We start from the raw sequence: 24283 nt of genomic DNA on the forward strand, positions 1-24283 counted from the left end.
TAATGAATCTTGCTTTCTGGGCTGTTGGAAAACTGCTTCTGTGGTACCAGTATTCAAGAATTCTGGGAAAGAACTGACCCATTAAATTATCGCCCTATTAGCCTCCTCCCACTTTTTGCCAAAATATTTAAGACCTTAATTAACCATGCTCTAGTCCAGCACCTTACAGATGCTAAACTTCTGACTGACCAACAATATGGATTTAGACAAGCCCGTTCCACAGACGACATCCTAACTGTAATCTCTGAACGCATATACCATTCACTAGACAAAGTGGGGAGGGCAGAGCGGTAGCTCTAGATATATCTAAGGCTTTTGACAGGGTATGGCATGAGGGTCTCCTCAGGAAGATTAGATCATATGGTATCATTGGTAGAATACTTAACATAATTAAATCCTTATTAGATAAGAGAAAAATCCAGGTTGTCCTCGACGGTCGTACATCTAAACAATATGATATAAATGCGGGAGTGCCCCAGGGATCTATCCTTGGACCTCTATTGTTCCTGATATTCATTAATGACCTCCCTGACAAAATTTCCTCTGAGATGGATATATATGCTGATGACACCATACTCTATAACAGGCACGACAGGAAAACAAATGAACATATATCTAAAGAAATGGCAGAAACACTAGAGGATGACCTCCAATCAGTAGTGGAATGGGGACAAAAAATGGATGGTCACGTTCAATGCCGCCAAGACTAAACTGGTTTCATTCAATAATTACAAGAAACCTTCTCTACCACCTATAGCAATGGCCAACGACTCTTTATCTGAGAGTACGTCTCTCAAGCTCCTTGGCCTAACGTTCACAGGAAACATGAGTTGGAACAATTACATCGAGGGCATTGCCAGGGCCGCTGCAAGGAAGATGGGCTCTCTCTACCTTTCTAGAAAACTACTACAAAAGTATCCTGTACCTCTATAAGGCAACCATTCGGCGATGTATGGAGTATTGCTGTCATATTTGGGCTAGTGCATCGGCTACTAATCTCTCGCTCCTTGACAGGGTTCAAAAGAGAGTCGACAATCTGATAGGCCTTAAACTGGCATCTAAGCTTCAGCCTCTGTCCCATCGACGAAACGTTGCATCCCTCTGCCTGTTCTACAAGTATTTTAATGGTGAATGCTCTGACGAACTGCAAGCACTTGTGCCCCCACGACGTGAACACCCTCGACAGACCCGACAAGCTGCAAAATCCCACCCCCACACTGTAGAGATCCCTAGATGTAAAAGATCCTTCTACTCCGGTAGTTTCTTCCCCAGAGTCGCTAGACTTTAGAATTCCATTCTAGGTCACTGCGTCCCCAACTGTACTGACATGCAGAAGTTCAAGTGCAACGTGAACCAACATCTTGCTGCCCAAATCCCTACATAGTCATCGACAGTCTTGTTTCGTTGTATCACAACTCATCAGTGCCGCTAGACTAGCACCACTCCCAACCGTCATATTGACAGTCGGCAGTTCTCCCATTCGACCACGGAAGTGATGGCCACAAATAACCTGTCCGTCACCACTTTTACAGTGCTCAAATCACCTGTTTGTAAACAAACAATCAGCGAGCTTCGCTGATTGTTTGTTTACACACACACACACACACACACACACACACACACACACATATATATATATATATATATATATATATATATATAGTAATGTGATTGACAATTTAAAATGCAAATTAGAATGAAAAATTAAAAATCTGTTTCATAAGAAGGAACAACAACAAAGTCAATAATTTGTACGATCGTTTCGGAAAACAATGTTTTTATTGTGATAGACATTAAGCCACGGACAATAATTTTGACATGTAGTATTATTTAAACAAAGTCTCCTCATCAGCAAAAATATTGGGTGTTTTTTTTTTTAAATATATGTAAAAGACAGCATAAATAAACCTAGCATTTTAAAGTAAAGCAGATGTATCTGGAAAAAATTAAAATAAAAAGGAAAATATTTACTTGATAAACAAATTAATATGGGTTGATGATAAAAAATAAAAATAGAATAAAATTATAAATCTGAATTTGATTTAAATATAAGGTTATAATAATATATTTTTAATAAAAGTTAAGAATTATATATATAGTCTTTGAAGTTTTTAACATTTGAAACCACACAAAAAATTATTTTTTATCATTCATTAAAAAAAAAAAAAACATCTAGTCAGTAAGTCATTTAATCACCTGCAATCACTGCATCAACTCTCAAATTTACTATAATACCAATTTTTATATTTTTTAAGGGATCATCAGTTGTTTACCATGAAACACTGTTTCGGGGATTTAAAAACAAAACAGTGTATTACATCATGGCTCCCCAGCAGTGTTGATCAAACACCACCACCCTTAATCTTAGGAAGAAGACAAGTTACAAAAATTTTTTTATTCCCCAATTTCCTATTCTTAATTGTAATTACTAACCTTTTCATAGTATAAAAATGAATTTCTTACCTGTGCGATTCATCAATTTCCACATTTAAAATGGATACATTTTTTAATTTTTTAATTTATCATTCTTGTATTTATAAGATTTGGATTAATCCATTTAACTACTTATCACCCCCACTATAGTTAGTAGTTTGTATATTTACATTCTTATTTATTTAAAATTAGATATATAAAGGTTAAAAATATTTTATTTTTACATATATACATTTTTTTTTTTTTTTTAACTATATAAATTTATTATATGTAATTATAAATACATTTATACATTGCTAATATAGTTTTGGATTTCCTTTATCAATATAATCTGGTTTATCTTAAACGATTCAAAAGCATCAGGATAACGAACAAATGCTTTGTTTAACTGTTTAAATATTTTATTTTTATCTCCACCTTGTTTTATCATCCTTATTACTAAGCTAGAAACTGGTGGTATAAAATCTGTTAATTTTAGAGTAACGCGAGCTATTCTCAAAAACTCTGACATAATGGTTCCATAAAACACAAAAACGGGGCAGGTGCTATCCTTATGGGGCATACGTACTATTTTAAAGGGGAAAGCGTTTCTTTTATCAAATATTTTATAAAGAAAAATTCCATCCTCAATTTTTATATCTAAATCCAGAAATGTAGCCTGTTGTCCTCTATGTTCACAATTTAATTTTAGTTCGTTTGGATATATAAGATGTTTATTTTTTTCGAATTCATTATTATCGTTTATGCATATAAGGTCATCTATAAATCTCCTACACCCATGAAAGTTATATGTTTTAGATATATCTGTTTTTAATAATGATGACATATATATATACTCGAGTCTATGTAAATACAAATTTGCCCAAAATGGTGCCGGATCCAATCCCATTGGGATACCTATCGTTTGGAGTAATATTTTATTTCCTATTTGAAAATAGCATTCTTTAATAAGATGACTTACAAGCATTTTTAAAATACCTTTAGAAATACTAGTTTTGCTATTTTTATTTTTACACCAGAAAGCATTAGAGTTTGAAAAGTCTATATATTTACCTTTTCCACCTTGAAAAGCCAAATCTACAGTATCATTTAATTCTTTTATAAGTTTTTCGTGCGGAATTTTAGTATATAGCGTACTAAAATCATAAGTAGCTATAGATTTTGCTTTTATTCTGGAATTTATTTTATCTAATTTTTCTTTCACTGGTTTGGAATTATTTACTACCCAAAATAGATTTATATTACTATAGAATTTACTTTTCAGGTGAAAATTATTTATTTGATTTATAATTAATTTAAATATTTTAGATATAGCTTTACTTAGAGGTTTAGTGATGCACGTCTTTGAACCTACAATAAATCTAGCCCCAACTGGATTTTTATGCATTTTAGGTATCCAATACATACATGGAAGATTTTTGTGTTTATCTTCTAACTTTAATCCTACTTTTTCATTAATAATACTATTATTCAAAATAATACTATCTAAATTACTATTACTTACTTTATAAGTATCCGAATCGTTTCCTATAAGTCCTATTTCTATCAATAACCGTTGTATATAATATTTTTTACATATAAAGGCTATATTGTTTGCCGCTTTATCAATCGGAACTATTACGAACTTTTCTTGAAGTATTTTAAGTTCCTCCCGTATTTCTGAATTTTTTAAAAGAGGATTGGTTTTTCTAGGGCGTTTAAATTGTTTTATATGTTTAACCTTTTTATTTACGCATTCAATTATACTATTTTTCCATGCATCAAACGTAGACTGTGCTAATTTATATTTCTTTACCATAGACATAATAAAACCTTCTAGTGCTTTAGTAACTTCTTTAACGCATTTAGTGTAACTTAGGCATTTAGGTTCTCTATAATTTGGACCCTTACTAAGTAGTTTTCTTAATTTAGGATTATTTACTATATTTAAATCTCCTGTAATTACATGTTTTATCTCATTATTACAGAACGGAGAGGAATTACATTCACATTCTGGAATATTTATATTATTATCTTTTATATTTATATGTTCTACCGTTTTCTTATAATTAAAAATCTTATTGCGTATTGTTGTCCCTAGTTTATATGTAACTATTGGTTTTTGATCTTTTTTCTGGAACTCATTTGGTAGTAATTGAATATTTTTTTGTTTATTAAATATTTTAGGTAAATTTACATCATCAAAACCTTTATTTTCATACAAAACTACACAAACATTTTTAGGTTTCTTTTTTATATCGTTCCCTGGTGGCTTATATAATTTAGTGTCAATTATATCTAGAATATATTCATACCATTGAATGAAATAGTCCTTCTTATATATCATATCCGGTTGTAATAATATTTTAGATGCTATTTCCTTCAAAACTTTCTTTTTTGTTTGATTAAGCAATTTTCTTATATAATTGAACGACTCATAAATTTTATTAATAATTATATCTTTAATTTTACTAAAAAAATCCTCACATGAAATAACTGATTTTCTATTATTTCTATTAACATGAGTTCTATCTCTAATACCGTAGCGAGGCAAAGCTGGATATAATCTACCTATAATTTCAGAATCTTGTAGGTTATTTTTTTTAACTTTACTATTCAACCCATATGGGTAAATTACTCGCATTTTTTTAATTATATCGTCTTCCTTATCCTGACGCATCCTTAGGATATCGTTATCTACATTACCTAGACTATTATATCCATTACACACATATATATTTATTTATTTACCTTTTAATTCTTCGCCTTTTGAAAACCGTAATTATCGTCAAAGCATTTATTTGGATGTTGATTGTAGCTTATAAACGCATGAAATGTGGAATTTTCAAAAAGAACGCCAATGGGAAATTTTATATCGGTTAGAATATGTTTGTAAACGCTTAATTTAAAATTAAGCAAATATTTAACAAAAAGAAAGGGGGAGATAATCTTATTTCTCTAATTAAATAATCAAAGGGAGATAATTAGTGTTTATTCTATTTATATTATAATCTATTTTGAACTTATTGAATTTAGTATTTAATAATTTATTTATTTATTGAAATTAATAAATATAGTATAGATTAAGGTTAAATATATATTTAAATAATATACAATAATGATACATATATCAGATAAACTAATATTAATAATAATATTGATGATCAAAATTTTTATTAATAAGGGTATCAAGTTAAAATTAAATTTCAAGATTGATTAAATCATTTCTCTCTGATAGACTCATAAGAGTAGTGGTCGATAGACAAAAATCAGAGGCCTGCGGTATTAATGCTTGAGTCCCTCAAGGGTCCATACTGGGCCCAACTCTCTTCCTGATCTACATCAATGATCTCCCTAAACACATATTTAAATCATTCGTTGACATCTATGCTGATGACACGACCATCTACAGCAACGCATCAAAGGCTGTAAATGACAAAGCTCTCTCTGATTCTCTCTCCTCTGATCTCGAGCACGTGGTTCAGTGGGGGAAGACGTGGCTGGTTACCTTTAATGCATCTAAAACCAAACTCCTATCTTTACATCATCAACGCTCTGATCCCCATCTGGCATCAATTGAAATGGATGGCTCTCGTTTAGGAGAAGCCCCATGTTTTGACAAGCTTTTGGGCTTGACCTTCACTCCTGATCTGAAATGGAACATGTACATCAAGTCTGTTGCCAAGGTCGTTGGAAAGATGGTGGGATCCTTCTACCGCTCCAGAAGATATCTCACTACTGATGCAATTCCCTATATATATAAAAGCCAAGTACGTCCAAGGATAGAATACTGCTGCCATATCTGGGTAGGAGCTGCTAAAAACAGTCTATCCTGCCTTGACAGAGTACAAAATAGACTTCGTGGCTTGGTGGGGGATGCCCTTTTCTCTTCCCTGCAACCTCTCTCCCACAGAAGAGACGTTGTGAGCCTATCCTTGTTTTATCGTTATTTCCATGGCAGGTGCTCGTCTGAACTCCAATCTCTAGTCCCCCCTCACCAATCTTTTACAAAAACACCCGTCTAGCTGAATCCACTTTCAAAAACTTTCCCCACTCTTTATCTATGCCTAAATCAAAACGTAGATTCCATGAACAAAGCTTCTTTCTTAGAACTGCACGCCTGTGGAACTCTGTTCCGTCTGCCTGCTTCCCTCCTGACTACAACTTGGATGTCTTAAAGTCCAACGTAAACAAATTCCTGATGAACCGCCCCCTTAAGTAGACACTTTAAATATCCACACTAACGTACTGTACTTACAATAACCCTTATCCCTGAGTGGCTTCCTGGCCTTGATAAGTGGTGACCACCTTGTAAAAAAAAGAAAAGAATATTAATAAGTAATATTTTTAATGACTTATGTTGGTTTATATTTGTTAAATTTAAACCAACGTTTATGACTGCATGCGGAAATAAGTTCCTCTCTTGAATTTAGGAGGGTGGTTCTATTTTTGATATCGTCATATTTTAAAATCTTTAGGGTCTCTTGTGTACAAAGTGCACAGAATCTATCTCCTGGTGTATATCCTTTATATGATCCTATTATTTGCCATTTTCAAATTGAATGAAATATTCTTATCTTTGAGTCACCAAATATGCTTGGATAGGATGGTTTGGTTCAATAGGGAGTGGTTTTTAAAGGAATGTTTATGGGTTAAAATTCTATGCTTAATATGTCCAGATGTGGAACCAAAGTAGATTGCGTCTTGTTTAATATAATTATTTTCAGGTAGATTAGGGGTTTCATTGGTATGTGGTGTGTTGGTCTGTATTTGATTGGTAGATTGGTTAAAGTTGGTGTAGTTATTTAATCGGGTGGTCGAGTTATGGTTGCTGTTAAATTCATTTAAATTTGGGGTTTGTGATACTGTGCAGCTATAGACTACATTTTTTATTTTGCATGAGCCTTGTAGAGGGCATCTATTTTTTCTTCTACAGTTACAGCCTGCTATATTTGGTATATTTGTATTTTGTATCCTATTAAATTTTTATTGTTAGAACTAATTATTTTTTGATGAAGGTTTGGCATAGTTAAGTAAGACACTTTGATTGTGTTCTTATTAAATATTTTACTACATCTATGAGGGGCTTTAAAGTTATTATCCACTATTTTAAAGAATATATATATATATATATATATATATATATATATATATATATATATATATATATATAATTGAATGGGGGTCACCAACGATTGTTATGTTTTTATATACTTATTTTACTATTTGATATTTTCATTTTGCCAATTATTGAAATAAATTTAACGCGTTTTGGACGAAATTTTATATTTCTTAAACCACGTTCTATTTCACATTTTTTAAAGCACGTTCTATTTCACATTTTTTAAAGCACGTTCTATTTTACATTTTTTAAAGCACGTTCTATTTTATATTTTTTAAAGCACGTTCTATTTTATATTTCTTAAACCACGTTCTATTTCACATTTTTTAAAGCACGTTCTATTTTATATTTCTTAAACCACGTTCTATTTCACATTTTTTAAAGCACGTTCTATTTCACATTTTTTAAACCACGTTCTATTTATATTTCTTGTACTCATGCTGTTATTACGCTATCTGGTTTTACGGCTGACGATGTAATCCCAGTAAAACCGCTGGAATAAGGGTCGCATACGGAATGTGTCGAATCAACGACAATTCATGTTTGTGATTTTTTGAGATGAGGCAAGTTATTCGTATTATTTGGATTCATCGGACTTCTGTTCTCATCTTGAGTGTTATTTTCACAACGTTTTAGTCGATGTAACCTCCAACCTTCTTCAGGTGTATATTGTTGAATTCCGTAAGGACCCGTGGCGCAGTGGTTAGAATACTTGGAGAATCAATTGTAAAAGTGATATTCTCCCAAAGGTTGAAGGTTCAATTCTCAGTGTAAGCGACGGAAAAATACAATTGTGAATTACCTAGAACTTCTATCCAGTCATGGCTGACGCAACAAGAGCATGCTACCCATGTGAAGTAAACAAAGGGTTCCCTTCGAAATTCCATCCAAATTCCTGAGTTTGACAGAAACATTTTCGAGTTCATCAAGATACACCTGAAGAAGGTCGGAAGGTTACATCGACCGAAACGTAGTAAAAATCACACTCAAGATGAGAACAGTAGTTTAAAGAATCCAAATAATACGAACGAGGATTCAATTATAATTATATAAGAAACACTTTCATTAGAATATTGACAACGCGGTCCCTCTTGTAATAAGTGTATTCATCACCATATCGTATGAATCCGAATAATATATTATTAGCATTGGGTTTTCCGATATTTTTCTAGAAAGACATCAGGTACTAACGGGAGGGACTACAGCATCTTAAGTGAAAATGGCGAGTGATTTTGAACAAACTGAATTCGAACTTGATCGTCAGCCCGGGTCGTTAACCACTTGACCCCGAAATTGTATTGGTATAAAATACATTAATTTCCAATTGTTTTGTATTGCAGCGTATCCATCAATTTTAAGCACAAAGTGAAAGAACAGACAAAACTCAGGAAACATTTTGAAAATCTGAAGAACTTAATTGTGCCACCGACTTTATTTTCAAACTTGGAGGTACGTATTTCTATTCTCATTAGAATATAATGAAATATTTTTTCGACAATCGTTTTAATTTACAATTCTACATTTTGATAGACACGCACACGTAGATAATACTGTTATTAAATTAAATGATCATATAATTACAGCCCGCCTCCCTCGCGCGGGGACCTTTGTGGCCTTCAGGCCAAGATGAAACTGTAGTATCTGTCACGGCAGATACTGCAAGCAAAGACCATATGTGGGGGCAACTCCACATATAAGACCTTGGTCAATGTAGGGGCAACCCTTCAAACCAATTGTCACTATAAAGATCCCCTACTCCTCGGAGAGTTGGTCCCCATTTCCCCTTTACTCCTCACTTTAAAAATCGGCCTTGTGCCTAATTTGCTCAGTGGGGGAGCAAATAAATACCTCAAAGTGTAGTATCTGTTCCGGCAGATGCTGCAAGCAAAGACCATTGCCCTTGTGGCAATCTTCTGGTCCATGTAGGGGCAACCCTACTTGGGCCAGCTGGCAAATCACTATCCAGCTCCCATTTCCCACCTCTCGGGAGCTGGTCCCCTTTTCCCTTTCCCGTCCCCTTCTCTCTCCACATTAAAAAACGGCCTTGTGCCTAATTTCCTCAGCGGGGAAGCAAATAAATACAGCTCGTCTCCCTCGCGGGGGCACCTTTGTGGCCTTCGGGCCAAGATCAAAGTGTAGTATCTGATCCGGATACTGCAAGCAAAGACCATATGTGGGGGCGACTCCACATATAAGACCTTGGTCAATGTAGTTGCAACCCTTCATACCAATTGTCACTATCCAGCTCCCCTACTCCCCCGGGGAGTTGGTCCCCATTTCCCCTTCACTCCTCACTTTAAAAATCGGCCTTGTGCCTAATTTGCTCAGTGGGGGAGCAAATAAATACCTCAAAGTGTAGTATCTGTTCCAGCAGATACTGCAAGCAAAGACCATATGTGGGGGCAACTCCACATATAAGACCTTGGTCAATGTAGGGGCAACCCTTTATACCAATTGTCACTATCCAGCTCCCCTACTCCCCGGGGAGTTGGTCCCCATTTCCCCTTCACTCTTCACATTAAAAATCGGCCTTGTGCCTAATTTGCTCGGTGGGGGAGCAAGTTAATACCGCCCACCTTCTTTGCAGCAACCTTCGCAATGTCATCAATGTATTTGTTGTAGTTCATATTTCCTGTGAATGATAAGCCGAGTAATTTGAGAAATAATTCTTAAGTAGGCCCCTCTTAAATAATCAAATTTTGCCTGGTTTCAACCCCCGTTACCAATTCCCAAGGTGTTGTTTCACCGTTCATCTGACAAACTCATTTTTCTCGATTCTCATGATCTTGATCCTTGATAAGCGTCGACTCATTAGTACAAAAAAAAAAATTAGATCTGAACATGATTCGAACCTGCGATTATCCCGTTTTCGAATAAACTTAACTAAAACAGAAGATGCATAGAGTATTGTTGCCCCTCCCTCTTGGATAGGGTCCAAAAATAAGTTTTCAATCTAATACGTCCCATCGCCGCAACGTTGCATCTCTGTGCCTTTTTTAGAAGTATTTTTATGGAATGTGCTCTGATTAACGCGTTGGACTTGTGCTCCCTCGACGTACATATCCCCGATAAACCCGCTTAGCAACAAAATCTCACCCCTTCATTGTTGAGATCCTTAAATGCCAGAAAGTTTTCTACTCTAATTGTTTCTTTCCTCGAACAGTTAGACTTTGGAATTTCCTTTCTGCTACCTGCTTTTCTGACTGTACTGACTTGCAGACGTTTAAATGTAACGTAAACCAACATCTTGTTCATCTTTCCTAGGCCTGGTCCCAAATAATAGCCCTTACGTCCAAGTGGAAACATATTTTCTTAGGAGTGAGCGTGAGTTAAAAAAAAAGTGATGTTATATATTTGTGGCAAGGTCCGATGGATAATGATGAATCTTACAACAAACTGACAAAACACTCCGAGAAACCATGCGTATTGCCTCAGGATGTCTGAAGTCAACCCCAACACAATGGCTGCCAGTAGCAAGATAATTGCATCATCCCACATGAGGAAGGAAAACAAAACCAAAAATGGATTGAAAACGTCGAGGGAGGACACAAAGGACTTACAAATCCAACAAATTTTTAAAGATGCCTCAGATATATCCAGACTCAAGTCCCGAAAATCCTTCTACAACTCAAAAATCAAAAATTTTAACTCAGTTGAGACATAGAAGGTGGAATGGAGAAACAATACTCCTGAAGGAGGGAAATCATTGAAGATCAACTTTGCGTGTCCCAGGTTTTGCTACAAATAGTAGGAAGCAGTGGGTAGCCGCAAGCTGGATCAGAACAAGACATTACAGGACTGCAATAAATAAACAAAGGTGGAGACAAGTAGACTCCCCAATCTGTCCAAAGTGCAAGGAAGACCTTCAGGATACAGACTACCTGATTCTACACTGTTCAATCACTCGACTGAAAAGAGGCTATGCGACAGCTCATCTATCTGAAGATACTTTCTCAGACTGGCTAAAAATAGCAGTATAGGAGGTATAGCCCATATGATACTACTACTAACCTTACAACATTGCAATACACGGCAATGTGTATATAAAATATGGCAATCACAAAATTTGAATATAAAGAAATATACGATTTTCTTGGGCAAGAAGTTAATATTACGAAAAGTTAAGTTCAGTGGTCGACATCGACATTATAAGAATGCCATGTTGGGTATCTGTGTTTTATTGTGTATAACGAGTATATATATATATATATATATATACATATATATATATATATATATATATATACTGAAATTCATAGTCATCTAGATAACGCGTGTATATACGTATACTCATCTATCTAAAGTTCGTGCGCGTGTATGTACATTTAATTACAGTTCATGGCGGGACAAAAATATACATAAATACCTTTACAATACAAAGGACAGACAACATTTAATTGGGGTTTTAACATCTAGCCAATCAGGAAACATATTTAGTCCATCTTGGGTTTTGTTCTGACGGAAAACTGCAATGAAAATTCTCCCCAAGAACGCGAGAGCCTCGGGTTTTATTTTTTGGCAAGTTTTTTTCTCTCTTGAAAAGTTGCACGCTGATTCTGAGTATCGCTATTTCTGATTTCCTCTGTTTGGAGCCACCACGATTCATCGATCGTCTGTTTCTCTTCCGACTCCGATTAACTGTTTCTCTAACCAATTTTACATTTCTAAATTAATGAAGATAAATATTTATTCCAAGTATTTTAAATATTCTGCATATTTTAACTGACAAAACTTTTTGGCTTGAATAATCATAATATGGTCGACTAGCCACTTTTCGGTGTTGGTAGACTTGTCTCTTCAACGGTGAAGATTGAAATGTTGACTTCGAAGAAATGCTCAGCGAACTGAAAAAGAAAATATTTTGTCCTATTGTGAATGAAGGATTAATCAGGTACGCGACGGGGCAAACAGAGAAAATCGAAGTTTCTGGTGCATTTCATTCATTTGTTGACAGTACTTCTCCGTAGTAATAGTTTCGCCTGCATTTAAAAAAAAAAAACCGTAACGGATGAAACCGGTCGCATGCTACCAAACAGTCAGCATGACTTTCTTTTGGTGCAACTCTGGCTTCGGGAAGTGTCGTGGAGCTTCGTCGGCATCTTATCATTGAGCTGAGCGTCGTCAGTTGTAATAAAGAACCCATTTTCATCGCAAGTCACAGTCAAGAAACGTGTCATTCTTGTTGCGTAAAAGAAGAGAAGATGACACTTTATAACGGCGTTTCTTCTGGTTATCGTTCAATTCGTGAGGCGCCCATTTATCAAGGGTTTTGTCTTTCTAATCTCTATCTAGAGGTTAGAAATCATGATATGCATTACGTCTATTCAGCAGCAAGTTCTCGAACAGTTGTACGTGGATTGGCTTCGACTAAGACTCATAATTGAGCGTTGTCAACATCCGATGACCGACGACTACGCTCATCATTTTCAAGCCTCTAAACGTCGCCACGAAATTTCTAAAACCATCATTGTGCTGTGCGATCAGTAGTGGTTCCTGGACCAAACGCTTCGTTGATATCACGGGATTTTTCTTTTTCTTACTATTTTTGCGATATTAACAACTTCGAAACGCTGTTGGTTTAAAAGAGCTATAAAGTCTTTTTAGTTATTCATATATATATGTATATATATATATGAATAGCTAAAAAGAACTTATGAGTTCGATCCTAATCCGTGCTAATGACGGCTAAAAGCTAGATACATGTGGGTCCATGGATATACAATTTTGCATGTAATAATATTTAATAATAATAGTAAATAAAAATACGCCCCAATAAAATAAGTGGCGACTATATATATATATATATATATATATATATATATATATATATATATATATATAGTCGCCTCTTATTTTGTTATAAAATATTATTAGGTCTAGAAATGGTATACGCATGGACATGCATGTTTCTAAAACTAAACAAACACCAGCGTTTCGAAGTTGTTAATATCGCTAAAAAAAACAAAAACAAAAATAAAAATAAAACACAAGAAATATTAAATTTATAAGCGATAGGAAACCCCGTGCAATCAAGCGATGAATCATCGTAGCTGAATTGTAGAACATCAGACTGCAGATGCTGGTGTCAAAAGTTTAATCTTGATCTATGCTGATGACGGCTGTAAGCTAAACACACGCATGTCCATGGATGTACCTTTTATGCACGTAATATTTAATAATAATAATAATAATAATAATAATAATAATAATAATAATAATAATAATAATAATGATAATATTTAATAATAATAATAATAATGATAATATTTAATAATAATAATAATGATAATATTTAATAATAATATTTAATAATAATAACATTTAATAATAATAATAATAATAATAATAATAATAATAATAATAATAATAATAACAACAACATAATATTTGTAAAAAGTAAATACTATTGTCGTTCTATAAATATACAAATAAATACACATTCGTCTTAAATACATATGAAAATTGTTCTGTCTATGAATAAATACTAATTGTTATATTCTAACTTGTTTTAGCTTATACATTTATATAAATTCCATTAAAGTTGGCAAAACTAATCAAAATATTTTTCCATACTTTATAACAAGCCAATCACGCACGTAGCGCCGTAGCTGATAACAAAGAGGAGAACACTAAAATTGACAAGTTTTAAATCGTTGTGTACATATGAAATATTTTCATCTTTAATTTTAAAGAGTGACATAGTTCTAAACTTTTTAAGGGGATAATGACTGTCCTGGGAAGTATTTTTGCACAGATTTCAGAATTGTATCTAAGGTGTAAAAATTATAGATAGAGAAGAACGGCGGAGAGTAAGACGACTCAAAGAAACAGCACGTATGTTGGGGGACAATCAATTAGTAAGTAGACCTAGTATAACATTTAACATGATATGGGAACTGTTAATTATAAATAAGAAATATGTACAGTATTATATATATATATATATATATATATATATATATATATATGTGTGTGTGTGTGTGTGTGTGTGTATGTATAATAATAATAATTAGTAATGAATAGACAACTAAAAAATGAAATAAATTAAAGTCTCCTAAAATTCGTACTTCGTTCGCAACGATCGGTAGAGCAGAGGATAAATTGCTTTGAAAATCAGTTGTAAAAGTGACATTTCTTGAAGGTTCAATAATGAGTGTGGGCGACCAAAAATACAATTGCGAATTACTTAGGATCTCTATCCAGTCATGGTTGACGGAACGAGAACAATCTCAAGTTCGACAAGATACACCTGAAAAACGTTAGAGGTTACATCGACCGAAACGTTGTGAAAATGACACTCAAGAATCCAAATAATATGTAAAACATTTTCTAATTGTTTCGTTTAGTTAATTTTTACTTTATTTAAATTATTACTTTTTAAAATTTAAAACTGATTTATTAATCACTAGCAGGGGGAGGGGCGTTGCCCGGTAATAAAATAGACTTAAATATATTTATATTCATGCTCATTTCGTATCTATTATTACAGAGTCAATTCTCTATTGAATATTATATTGTACCTAATATATAATACTGATTTAAAAAGTAAAAAAAAAAAAAAAAATGATTTGGGGGCCATTAACTAGAATCGAAACCAGAACATTTAGTGTCCAAGCCGCGTTCTCTACCGTTTGAGCTACGAGGGGCGTGCAATAAGTAATGCCCCTGACCACTTCCAGTTGATCTAGCTGAAATTTGGCATGTGCAATGATTTATATCTCTACGGGTTATGTGGCAAATTACAGCTCTGAACTAATTGTGATTTCTGTTTTACAGGTGTTTGAACTGAGTCAGGTGTGAAATGGAGCCTGTTGAATGTCGAGCAGTGATCCGGTTTTTGTATTTGAAAGGATGCACACCACAGGAGACTTTTGATGAAATGAAAGAAACTTATGGTGATAATGCCCCATCATATGACCTTGTAAAACGCTGGCATCGTAAATTCAAACATGGCCGGAAGTCTGTGGAAACAGCTCCCAGACCTGGTCGCCCCCCTTCTGCCATTGATGAGGCATCTGTCCGTCAAGTTGAGACTACCATTTTGGAAGATCAGCGCATTACTATTCGCTAAATAGCCCAAGATGTCAAGATTAGTATAGGGTCTGCGGAAACTATCATGTGCTGGCAATGTCATGCTCACAGTCTTCTGGGACCAGGATGGAGTAGTGATGACAGATTTCTTGGCAAGGCGTACCATAATTACAGGAGCCTATTATGCTTCAGTTTTGAGGAAATTAAGGGAAGCTATCAAAATCAAGAGGTGGGGCAAGATCAGCAAAGGTACCCTCCTCCTGCAGGACAACGCTCTGGTCCACAACTCACATGTCGCCAGATCATAAGCATGGGCGTGTGGTTCTGAAATCCTTCCCCATCCTCCCTACTCTCCTGACCTTGCACCCTCTGACTTTCACCTCTTTCCAGCCATGAAGTTGTTTTTGAAAGGAAAGTGTTTCCCAGATGATGCAGCCTTGATTTCTGAAGTCACGTCGTGATTGGAGGACCAACGTGGAGTGTTCTACAAAAACGGTGTCCAGAGCTGCATCAAACGATGGGAGAAATGCATAACTTTGGGTGGTTTTTATGTAGAAAAAGACTAATAACTGTGCCAAGTTTCGTTGCTCTACTGCTATGGAAGTGGGTCAGGGGCATTACTTATTGCACGCCCCTCGTATCTATATATAAAAAAAGATTAAAAAAATAAAGAACTTCGAATTGTGAATGAATTTGCGTATGCTCAAAAGTATTAGAAAAATATCGGCAATTGGAAATGAACATTTTTTATTTCAACTTGCTGACATATTTCTGTACACGTTATTCATCCACCCAAACAAAGATTTTACTCGTTATAAACCGTTCTTGCTGTATGATTACTATTTTCTGTTAATGTCAGTGTTATGTGACCAGTAGTTCAAAAGTTTATCGGTTAAATATTTACAAATAGACGCACACACATAAATATATTTACTGTTTTATTTATATAGATTTGATGTTTAATTCATCTATTGAATGTTTACTTAGCCTTTAAAATTTTAATTGATTTTAATCTATCTTCATCTTTCATTTCCCTACAAGTTTGAATTATCTCCCCTTTCATGTCACTTTGTTAATGTGACTTTTTTAAAAATTAATTACAGAAAATATTTCATATGTACACAATAATGTAGAATAACCGTTACATCTCCGAAATAGAAAAAAGTCAGTTGATTTGATTTAATGCCCGTGACACGAGGTACAAATGTCATTAATGTAAAGCACCAATTGAACGTCAAAGCGATGACAACCTGTATACAAAGGGAAACGGACATACTCAATAGTTTAAAGGAGTTTTTAGTGTAGCAATCAGTTGGTTGAATTTGATTCACATTTATTATAATTCATATTTATTTTCTTTTTTTCAGGTTCGTAACTTTGGAGTGCAAGGCTTTTTCTTGCCATTAAAAGAGGTAATTATTTGCTAATATTTTTATATCGTTTGTTGCATGTGTATATAGAGTAGATATCCTTTTGTGGTCTGTGGTTTACTTCTTCGTTGCTTTTTGGCTTTCTGTGTTGATTCAAGTGAATAATCCATCACACCTCAACGAAGTACGTATGCACGGTCCACCTTCTTCAAACGAACTCTCCGTTCTTCAAACGAACTCTCCGTTCTTCAAATAAACTCTCCGTTCTTCAAACGGCATGCTTTTATGCAGCCAAGAATCATCTTATATTTGCATACGAACGACGAGAATTCACATGACTTTTGCGTGACCGTTGAGCATAAAATCAGCTGCGCGTCGCCATTTTGTTATTGTTAAATAACTGGACTTTACAAAACATGCAGACACGTGAGCGTTTCTGATGTAAGTCATTGTCACAATCACTACAATTTTATCTAAATGAGCCTCTTTTGTCTGGAATGCGGGTACAATGTTTTTAGCTGGGATCTGCTTTAAGACGAATGAATGAATAGATGATTAAAAACTCCGTTTTTTATATTTATTTACTAAGGACACATCAACAATCTGCGGTCGGATTGTTGATTGTTTCATGATTCTCTCGGATTTTAGTCTCCATTTTCTTTCCAGATTGATCTCAAAGAAAGCATCTTTGTGATCTAATGATAATTTTCACCGGCTTAACTATTCTGTTAAAAGTAGCCTTCCACTATATATGTTCACGTGATCTAGTTTAACCAATCAGAAACTTTCAAATCACTCACCACTCCTTTACTATACAACATAAATATTGGTAAATATCTGGGTCTAGTTTTGTTCGTAAATTAGACAAAAATGAATAAAAACGACCCATATATATATATATATATATATATATATATATATATATATATATATATATATATATATATATATATATATATATATATATATAGGGTGACCTCCCAAAAAACAAAAGCTAAATGGAGGCCATCTAGAACATATGCTGTAGAACGGAGAAAAAAATGCCAAAGACCCTTGTGTTTTTGATGTGATGTTTTGAATATAATAAACTAGTTATGACCAAAGTTTCATTTCATTCTGCCAAAACACTAAGAAACGGGGCCTAATTAGATTTGGAGCCCGTTTTTTTTTGGTCACCTTGTATATATGTATATGTATATGCATATATATACATATATATGTATATATATATGTATATATATATGTATATATATATATAAACTATAACTACTTTATTTACTCACATAAAATTAATATACAAAAGTATACATTTATGCGTAAACTTTAAGTATTTGCTTCAAAAATGCTCAATACGTAGGGAGAGCTAGTTAGTAATTTATAAAATATATATGGCGATTAAACTACACTGAATATTCTGCGTTTCATCCACTCTAGGATTATGCACCATATATATTTTATAAATTACTATATATATATATATATATATATATATATATATATATATATATATATATATATATATATATATATTGCTACATTACCCGGAGCAAAGGTGTAACATATTTCTATTAAAACTTATATCTCTTTACCTCTCTTTACTCTCTCCACGTTTTGCCTTCCATCTCTCAACCCCTCTTTATCCTCCGCTCAGCCTATTTCTCTCAGGAAACATACACAAACATAAAACTTTATATATTATTTATCCAATGCAACGCTTATCAAGAGAACACTTATTTTGTGTCTGTTTGGTATAAAAAAGTACATAGACACAAAAACTGGCATTTATATCGTAGATATCATAAACATTTATTTTTCTAAACCTAAAAAACAGGGATTATCTTTTGTTTATATAGCGCTTAGCAAAATGGATGATTAAAAACAAGACAAGTTAACTAACCTTTAAGAACATTCTATAGGGAAAAATCCAGTACAGCATTATAAAAAAAGAAAGAATACTTCTCAGCGTTCGTACTACTTTCTATGCTCCGACCTACTCAGTTCGGTTCCAAGAACTCGATATCCCAATCGTCTCGACTTCTGTTTCTTTATAACGTTTTATTGGGGATCGAATCATCATTGAGATGCAAATCAATGCATATCAAACTACATACTTCTTTGAGCCGAACTGAGCAGGTCGGACTGTAGAAAGTAGTACGAACGCTGAGAACTATTCTTTTTTTTAATTACAAGCTATTTCGGTTTCGATAAGCGGTTACCTAAAAAATGGAGGTATTCGAGATTCGCGTAATAACAGAATTTGATGAATATACCGCTAGATCGTCTGCCGCTGGAAGAAGGCGTGCTATGTGTGTAGTCGTGTGCAAGTTAACTTGAAAGAGTATCGAGTTTTGGAGTTGGAAGTTATCATAGCAGTGTGCCGAAATTATCCCAGAAATTGTTAATTTAACTATAAATTATATCAATCTCCCCCTGGTAACTATTAACTATTCGACTGTACAACTAAGTCAATAATAGATATTTTCGTCTACTATGATTAATATGATTGTATCGAATTTATAGCCAATTGTGTATGGATTGAACCGTATATACCATGGTCGTTCCAAAAATAACGCCTCTATTTTTAATTCAAAAAGTTGAAGAGATATGAAAACGAGAGTAGTGCCATTAAAACAAGTAATCTTTCAAAATTTATTTTTCTATATAGTCACTACCATTCTTAATGTTCTTTTGCCAGCTTATTTTGATGTCTCCGTCGTAAAATTCCGGAATGTACTTATCATTCATACCTTTATCTCCACTCTGAAATCGACAAACTCATCTTCTAACTGTACTGACATCAACTGCATCAGCTTAAAAAATGTTCAACAGGTGCCGGTGAATGTTGATCGATTCAATTTTTCTGTATGGATGAATTCAATGACGCATTTCTGCTTATGAAGCATGCCCATGGCAGAGGTTGCTTTCTTACAATTCCGCACCGTCAATATCAGCAACAGAGAGATGAAACTTTCAAGTCATGAATGTATGAGCTATTATATTATAACAATGCAATTTGAAACCCCCTCTGATCCATTCGGGGGAAACAAAAAGAAGAGGCCTTACTTTAGAAACGTCTTTTGTATATATATACATAGTTGATCTAAGTAAATCCATTTTCTCAGCTTCGTAAACCTTTAACATGCGCTGGTGATTGTTGATTGGTTCATTTTTTTTTGCATGAAGGAATTCAATGACGTATTTTTGCTTCTGACGCATGTCTATGACAGGGGATGTTTTCTTAGAGTCTCATACCGTAAATATCTGCAACAGAAAAATAAAATTTTAGATTATGAATGCGTAAGTTCAGTCATCATAACAATACAATTTGCAACCCTCTCTGATTCATTTGGGGGGAATAAAAAATCGGAAGCATTAATTTTGGAACGCTCCCCCCCCCGTATGCGAATATAAAGTAGATGTAATTAGTGTGCGGAAGAGGGGGGAGATGTGCAAGTAATGTATATCAGTTGAAAAACTTGACAAAAGCAGGTTGATAGCGTGGAAATGGAGCTGATCTCGAAACCGAATTACAAACGTACAAAATCATTTATGAAACAGAAAACACAAACGATTGAAGAACTGTAATTCCTCACTTCATGGAAATATGGTGAGACTTGATGTCACTTAGATTCCAGGGAACACCACCATTTTCTTTACAATTTTGCAAAAGGCTTGCCTATTTAGAATGATGAAAATGTTAAGGTACCGCTTGAATCTCTACGGTTAAAGAAATTTACCTGATGTTCAAAAACAAATCCAACTGGAAACATCCCAAAATAAAGATAATTATGGAATAATATTAAAACAATAAATAATTATAACAACAATAATGGCCTGGTTGATAATGGTCTGCGTAAAAACACCTAGTGAATAATAATAATAATAATAATAATAATAATAATAATAATAATAATAATAATAATAATAATGATGATGATGATGATAACAATAATAATAATAATAATAATAATAATAATAATAATAATAATAATAATTGGCTTTACACCAAATAAGTAAGGAGGATCAAGGAGGATGGAAAGACAGAGGAGAGAAAGCACTAACCAGACCATCGCTGATTGAGTACAAAGAGAACTGAATCTTTGGGAGGCTTTTTGCCACCCAAATTCGAATGAAGACTAATGATCGCTACCAACGAGAAATCATTTGTAAGCAGCTGTTACGATAACATAAATTCATCTGCAAATATTATCGAAAGTGGCGGAGAGTACTCGAAATCTGGGGAGAATTGTTGTCACTCAGGCTCCAGAGAATGCTACAAGTTGTTCTCAAAGAGAAATCTTTAATGATGGCTTGTGTGACTACTACTTAGTAAATAATAATAATAATAATCATAATAACAATAATAACAATAATAACAATAATAATAACAATAATAATAATAATAACAATAATAACAATAACAATAACAATAATAATAATAATAATAATAATAATAATAATAATAATAATAATAACAATAATAATAATAATAATAATAATGATAAGAAGAAGAAGAAGAAGAAGAAGAGTGATAATAATAACAATAATCGGCCACACCAATAAAAATAGTCGCTAATGATGCATGTTTGGATAAAAGTTTAAATTTGTCAACTTTCAAGTACAAGGTACACTTGTGTTTCAGAAAACAAACAAACAAACAAACAAACAATTTAAGTCTAATAAAAATGTGGACGAGAATCAAGCGAAATGAATGTGACTTTTTAACGGCGCAACTATTATAAAATTGAACCTAAATAAGAATTTATTTTTAGCTTACGTTATCGAATGTCAACATTATTTTTATTTTATTTTTACAGCCGCCAAAAACATTTGGGGGAAATATAGGAACATTCCTTGTTATGGTAAGTATTTTTACACAATTAGATTCAATGGAAACTTTCGATTAAAAACTGATTGTTCTTTATACACACGGTAGAACGATAAAATTGTCACCCTAAAGAAAACAACACTACAGCTTTATTTTTAAAACTTTTATTGAAAAATCAATTCAGATAACTTGATTAGGTAATAGAGCTGACATCTATTCCATGAAACCGCCTTCAGCCTCAATCATCACCTTGTTATGAGTCCGGAACTGGGAGCATGCCTTTTCTACAAGCTCCGGCGGGAGCTCGGCGAATATTTAGCGAATACTTGGCGGATGGCGGCGATCAGGTTGGCTTTGGTGTTGTAGGAGGTCATGTTGGTGCTGTTCTCGACGTATGACCAAACGAAGTAATCCAGCGGGTTCAAGTCGGGGGAGGGGGGGGGGTCGGTGAGAGAACGGTACAAAGTAGTAGCATTCTTTTTGAAGTCAAGCTTGGGTCTCTTTGGACTTGTGGATCGGTGCCGAGTCCTGACCTGCCATCGGCCACCTGATTTCATCACACTCTTCAGCAAATACAACTTGAATGCTTAATAGACACTATTCTCGAGTATCTAAGGTCTCTCTGTACAGGGGTTTGTCAGAACAACCTGGCATGAGGATACTTTTTCCATAGAAGTAAATCCTGACCAGATATTCAAAATCACATAGTATTCGCTGCCCAAATAAGATCTCCTCACCATGGCTAGCCCACATTAGCTTTTACGAGGAATTGTGCACCTTCTCCAAGTGATATTACCTCAAGTAATAGCACAAAGCTGGATACTCCACCAGACTAGATAAATTCTTGTCCTGGAATCCAGTAAGACCATGAAACTAACACGAAAGATATACCACAACGTATAAAAATTGTTAATTGGGGAGAGGAAAATTATGTTCTCAATTTCTTTACTAACTCAGTGTTTGAGAGATAAAGAACTTTAATGGAACATTCGAATATCTATGTATCTCATATAGAGTTCAAGTGTTAGCCCCAGGTCGTGGGCCCCTTGATTTCTGAGAACTTCGACTGAAGTAAAATAAAACAAAAAGTACACTTTGGTGTTGACTTCGAATATGTGGGGTGGCATGATATGACCCTCACTTGAAACCGCTCCAAATACCATAACTGTGTCCGGAAACTTCAATGAACTGTACCCTCAAGTATTGAACTGTCCGGATTTTCATTTTGAGGGTGCTGGCAATGATTCTGTTGTATAATTTGGATCAGTAGAAAACATGAGTTGTACAGCAGCGCATCTCCGATCTCGTCCGTTGAACATTGTGTCACTTTCAGACATGAAAGAAGGCTCCTTTCATTCTTGGGATTTGTACATAACTGACCAACTAGTAGATGGTCTGCTGCTACTGCTGCTGCAACCAAAAAAAAAAAAACGGTTTTCATCAAACGGAAATGGAATCATGTCGTCTTTTCTAGGGCATCAATTTTACGGTTCAACCTGTAAATACTAAAAGTGTTTTCTTATTTTAAGTTTTAATTTATAGTTCCAACAAGTTACATATAATAATGGGTGCTTGTTTAAACAAAAACGAAAATAAAAACATCCACTTAAAACTAAAGACATCTACTTAATTGTCTTGTCGAAATCAGTAACATATTAAAATATCACGAGAAATGATAAAGTAGAAAATTAATTATTAATTAAAATTAATTTCGAAAAAGTTGAAAGTTTTACTTAAATAATAGACATATTACAAACTATGAGTTACATCTCTTGCTAAAGTTACATTTAAAAAAAAATGACAAAATAATGGCGGATCACTGGATGGTGAAAGTAAATGTTTTATGAAGTGTAGTATTATGTTATTAATTCGACATCACAATTAAGTAGATGACATTGCTATCAGTTGAAATTCAGTTCTTCGATTTTCGATTTTCGATATTATTCTGAACAAGCACCGAAAATGTTTATTCATTGGAATATATATATATATATATAATATATATATATATATATATATATATATATATATATATATACATATATATATGTATATCGCATCATAATATATTATCCGTCGCTATTTTTCGCCATGCGAATCTTTTAAACATAACCTTTGCTTGATGATGAATAAAGAGAGATCACGCAATGATCAATTTAGTTTATTAAGTTCAATAAATTGGTCTAAAGGGTGTCTAGTTATGATGGTTAATTATTAAAAGAATCAAATAAAACATACCTTGTTTTTTTTCTTTTTAAATAGGATTCATACTGTAAAAGACAAAATAGACTTCGTGGCTTAGTGGAGGATGCCCTTTTCTCTACCACTCTGACCACTGTGTAAAAAAAAAAGAAGACAATCGACGTCAACAACAACAACAACAACAACAACAAACAATTGACACGTAAACATGTTTTCCGTTTCACACACAGACACGGAGAGACGTCTACTTTTATTTACATGATGAGATGTTGAAAGAGAAAGACACTCACTTGTTTATATAGAGACAAATGGCAGTAA

At 33.9% G+C, this 24283-nt stretch overlaps 1 protein-coding gene across 1 annotated transcript in view; it reads left to right on the forward strand.

Annotated features, from left to right (window-relative positions):
* Window positions 1-24283, forward strand: part of LOC145292219 (prolyl 4-hydroxylase subunit alpha-1-like) — a 94999-nt gene that overhangs the window by 54832 nt on the left and 15884 nt on the right. Inside the window, exons 8-10 of the mRNA XM_080138540.1 lie at window positions 8875-8983; window positions 16933-16977; window positions 21753-21797. Of these exons, the coding sequence (XP_079994666.1) occupies window positions 8875-8983; window positions 16933-16977; window positions 21753-21797 (199 nt within the window). The remainder of the gene's footprint in view (window positions 1-8874; window positions 8984-16932; window positions 16978-21752; window positions 21798-24283) is intronic.

Source organism: Euprymna scolopes, chromosome 13 (genome assembly GCF_053919585.1).
Source record: "Euprymna scolopes isolate OS-2025 chromosome 13, ASM5391958v1, whole genome shotgun sequence".
In the NCBI taxonomy this organism is placed as follows: domain Eukaryota; kingdom Metazoa; phylum Mollusca; class Cephalopoda; order Sepiida; family Sepiolidae; genus Euprymna; species Euprymna scolopes.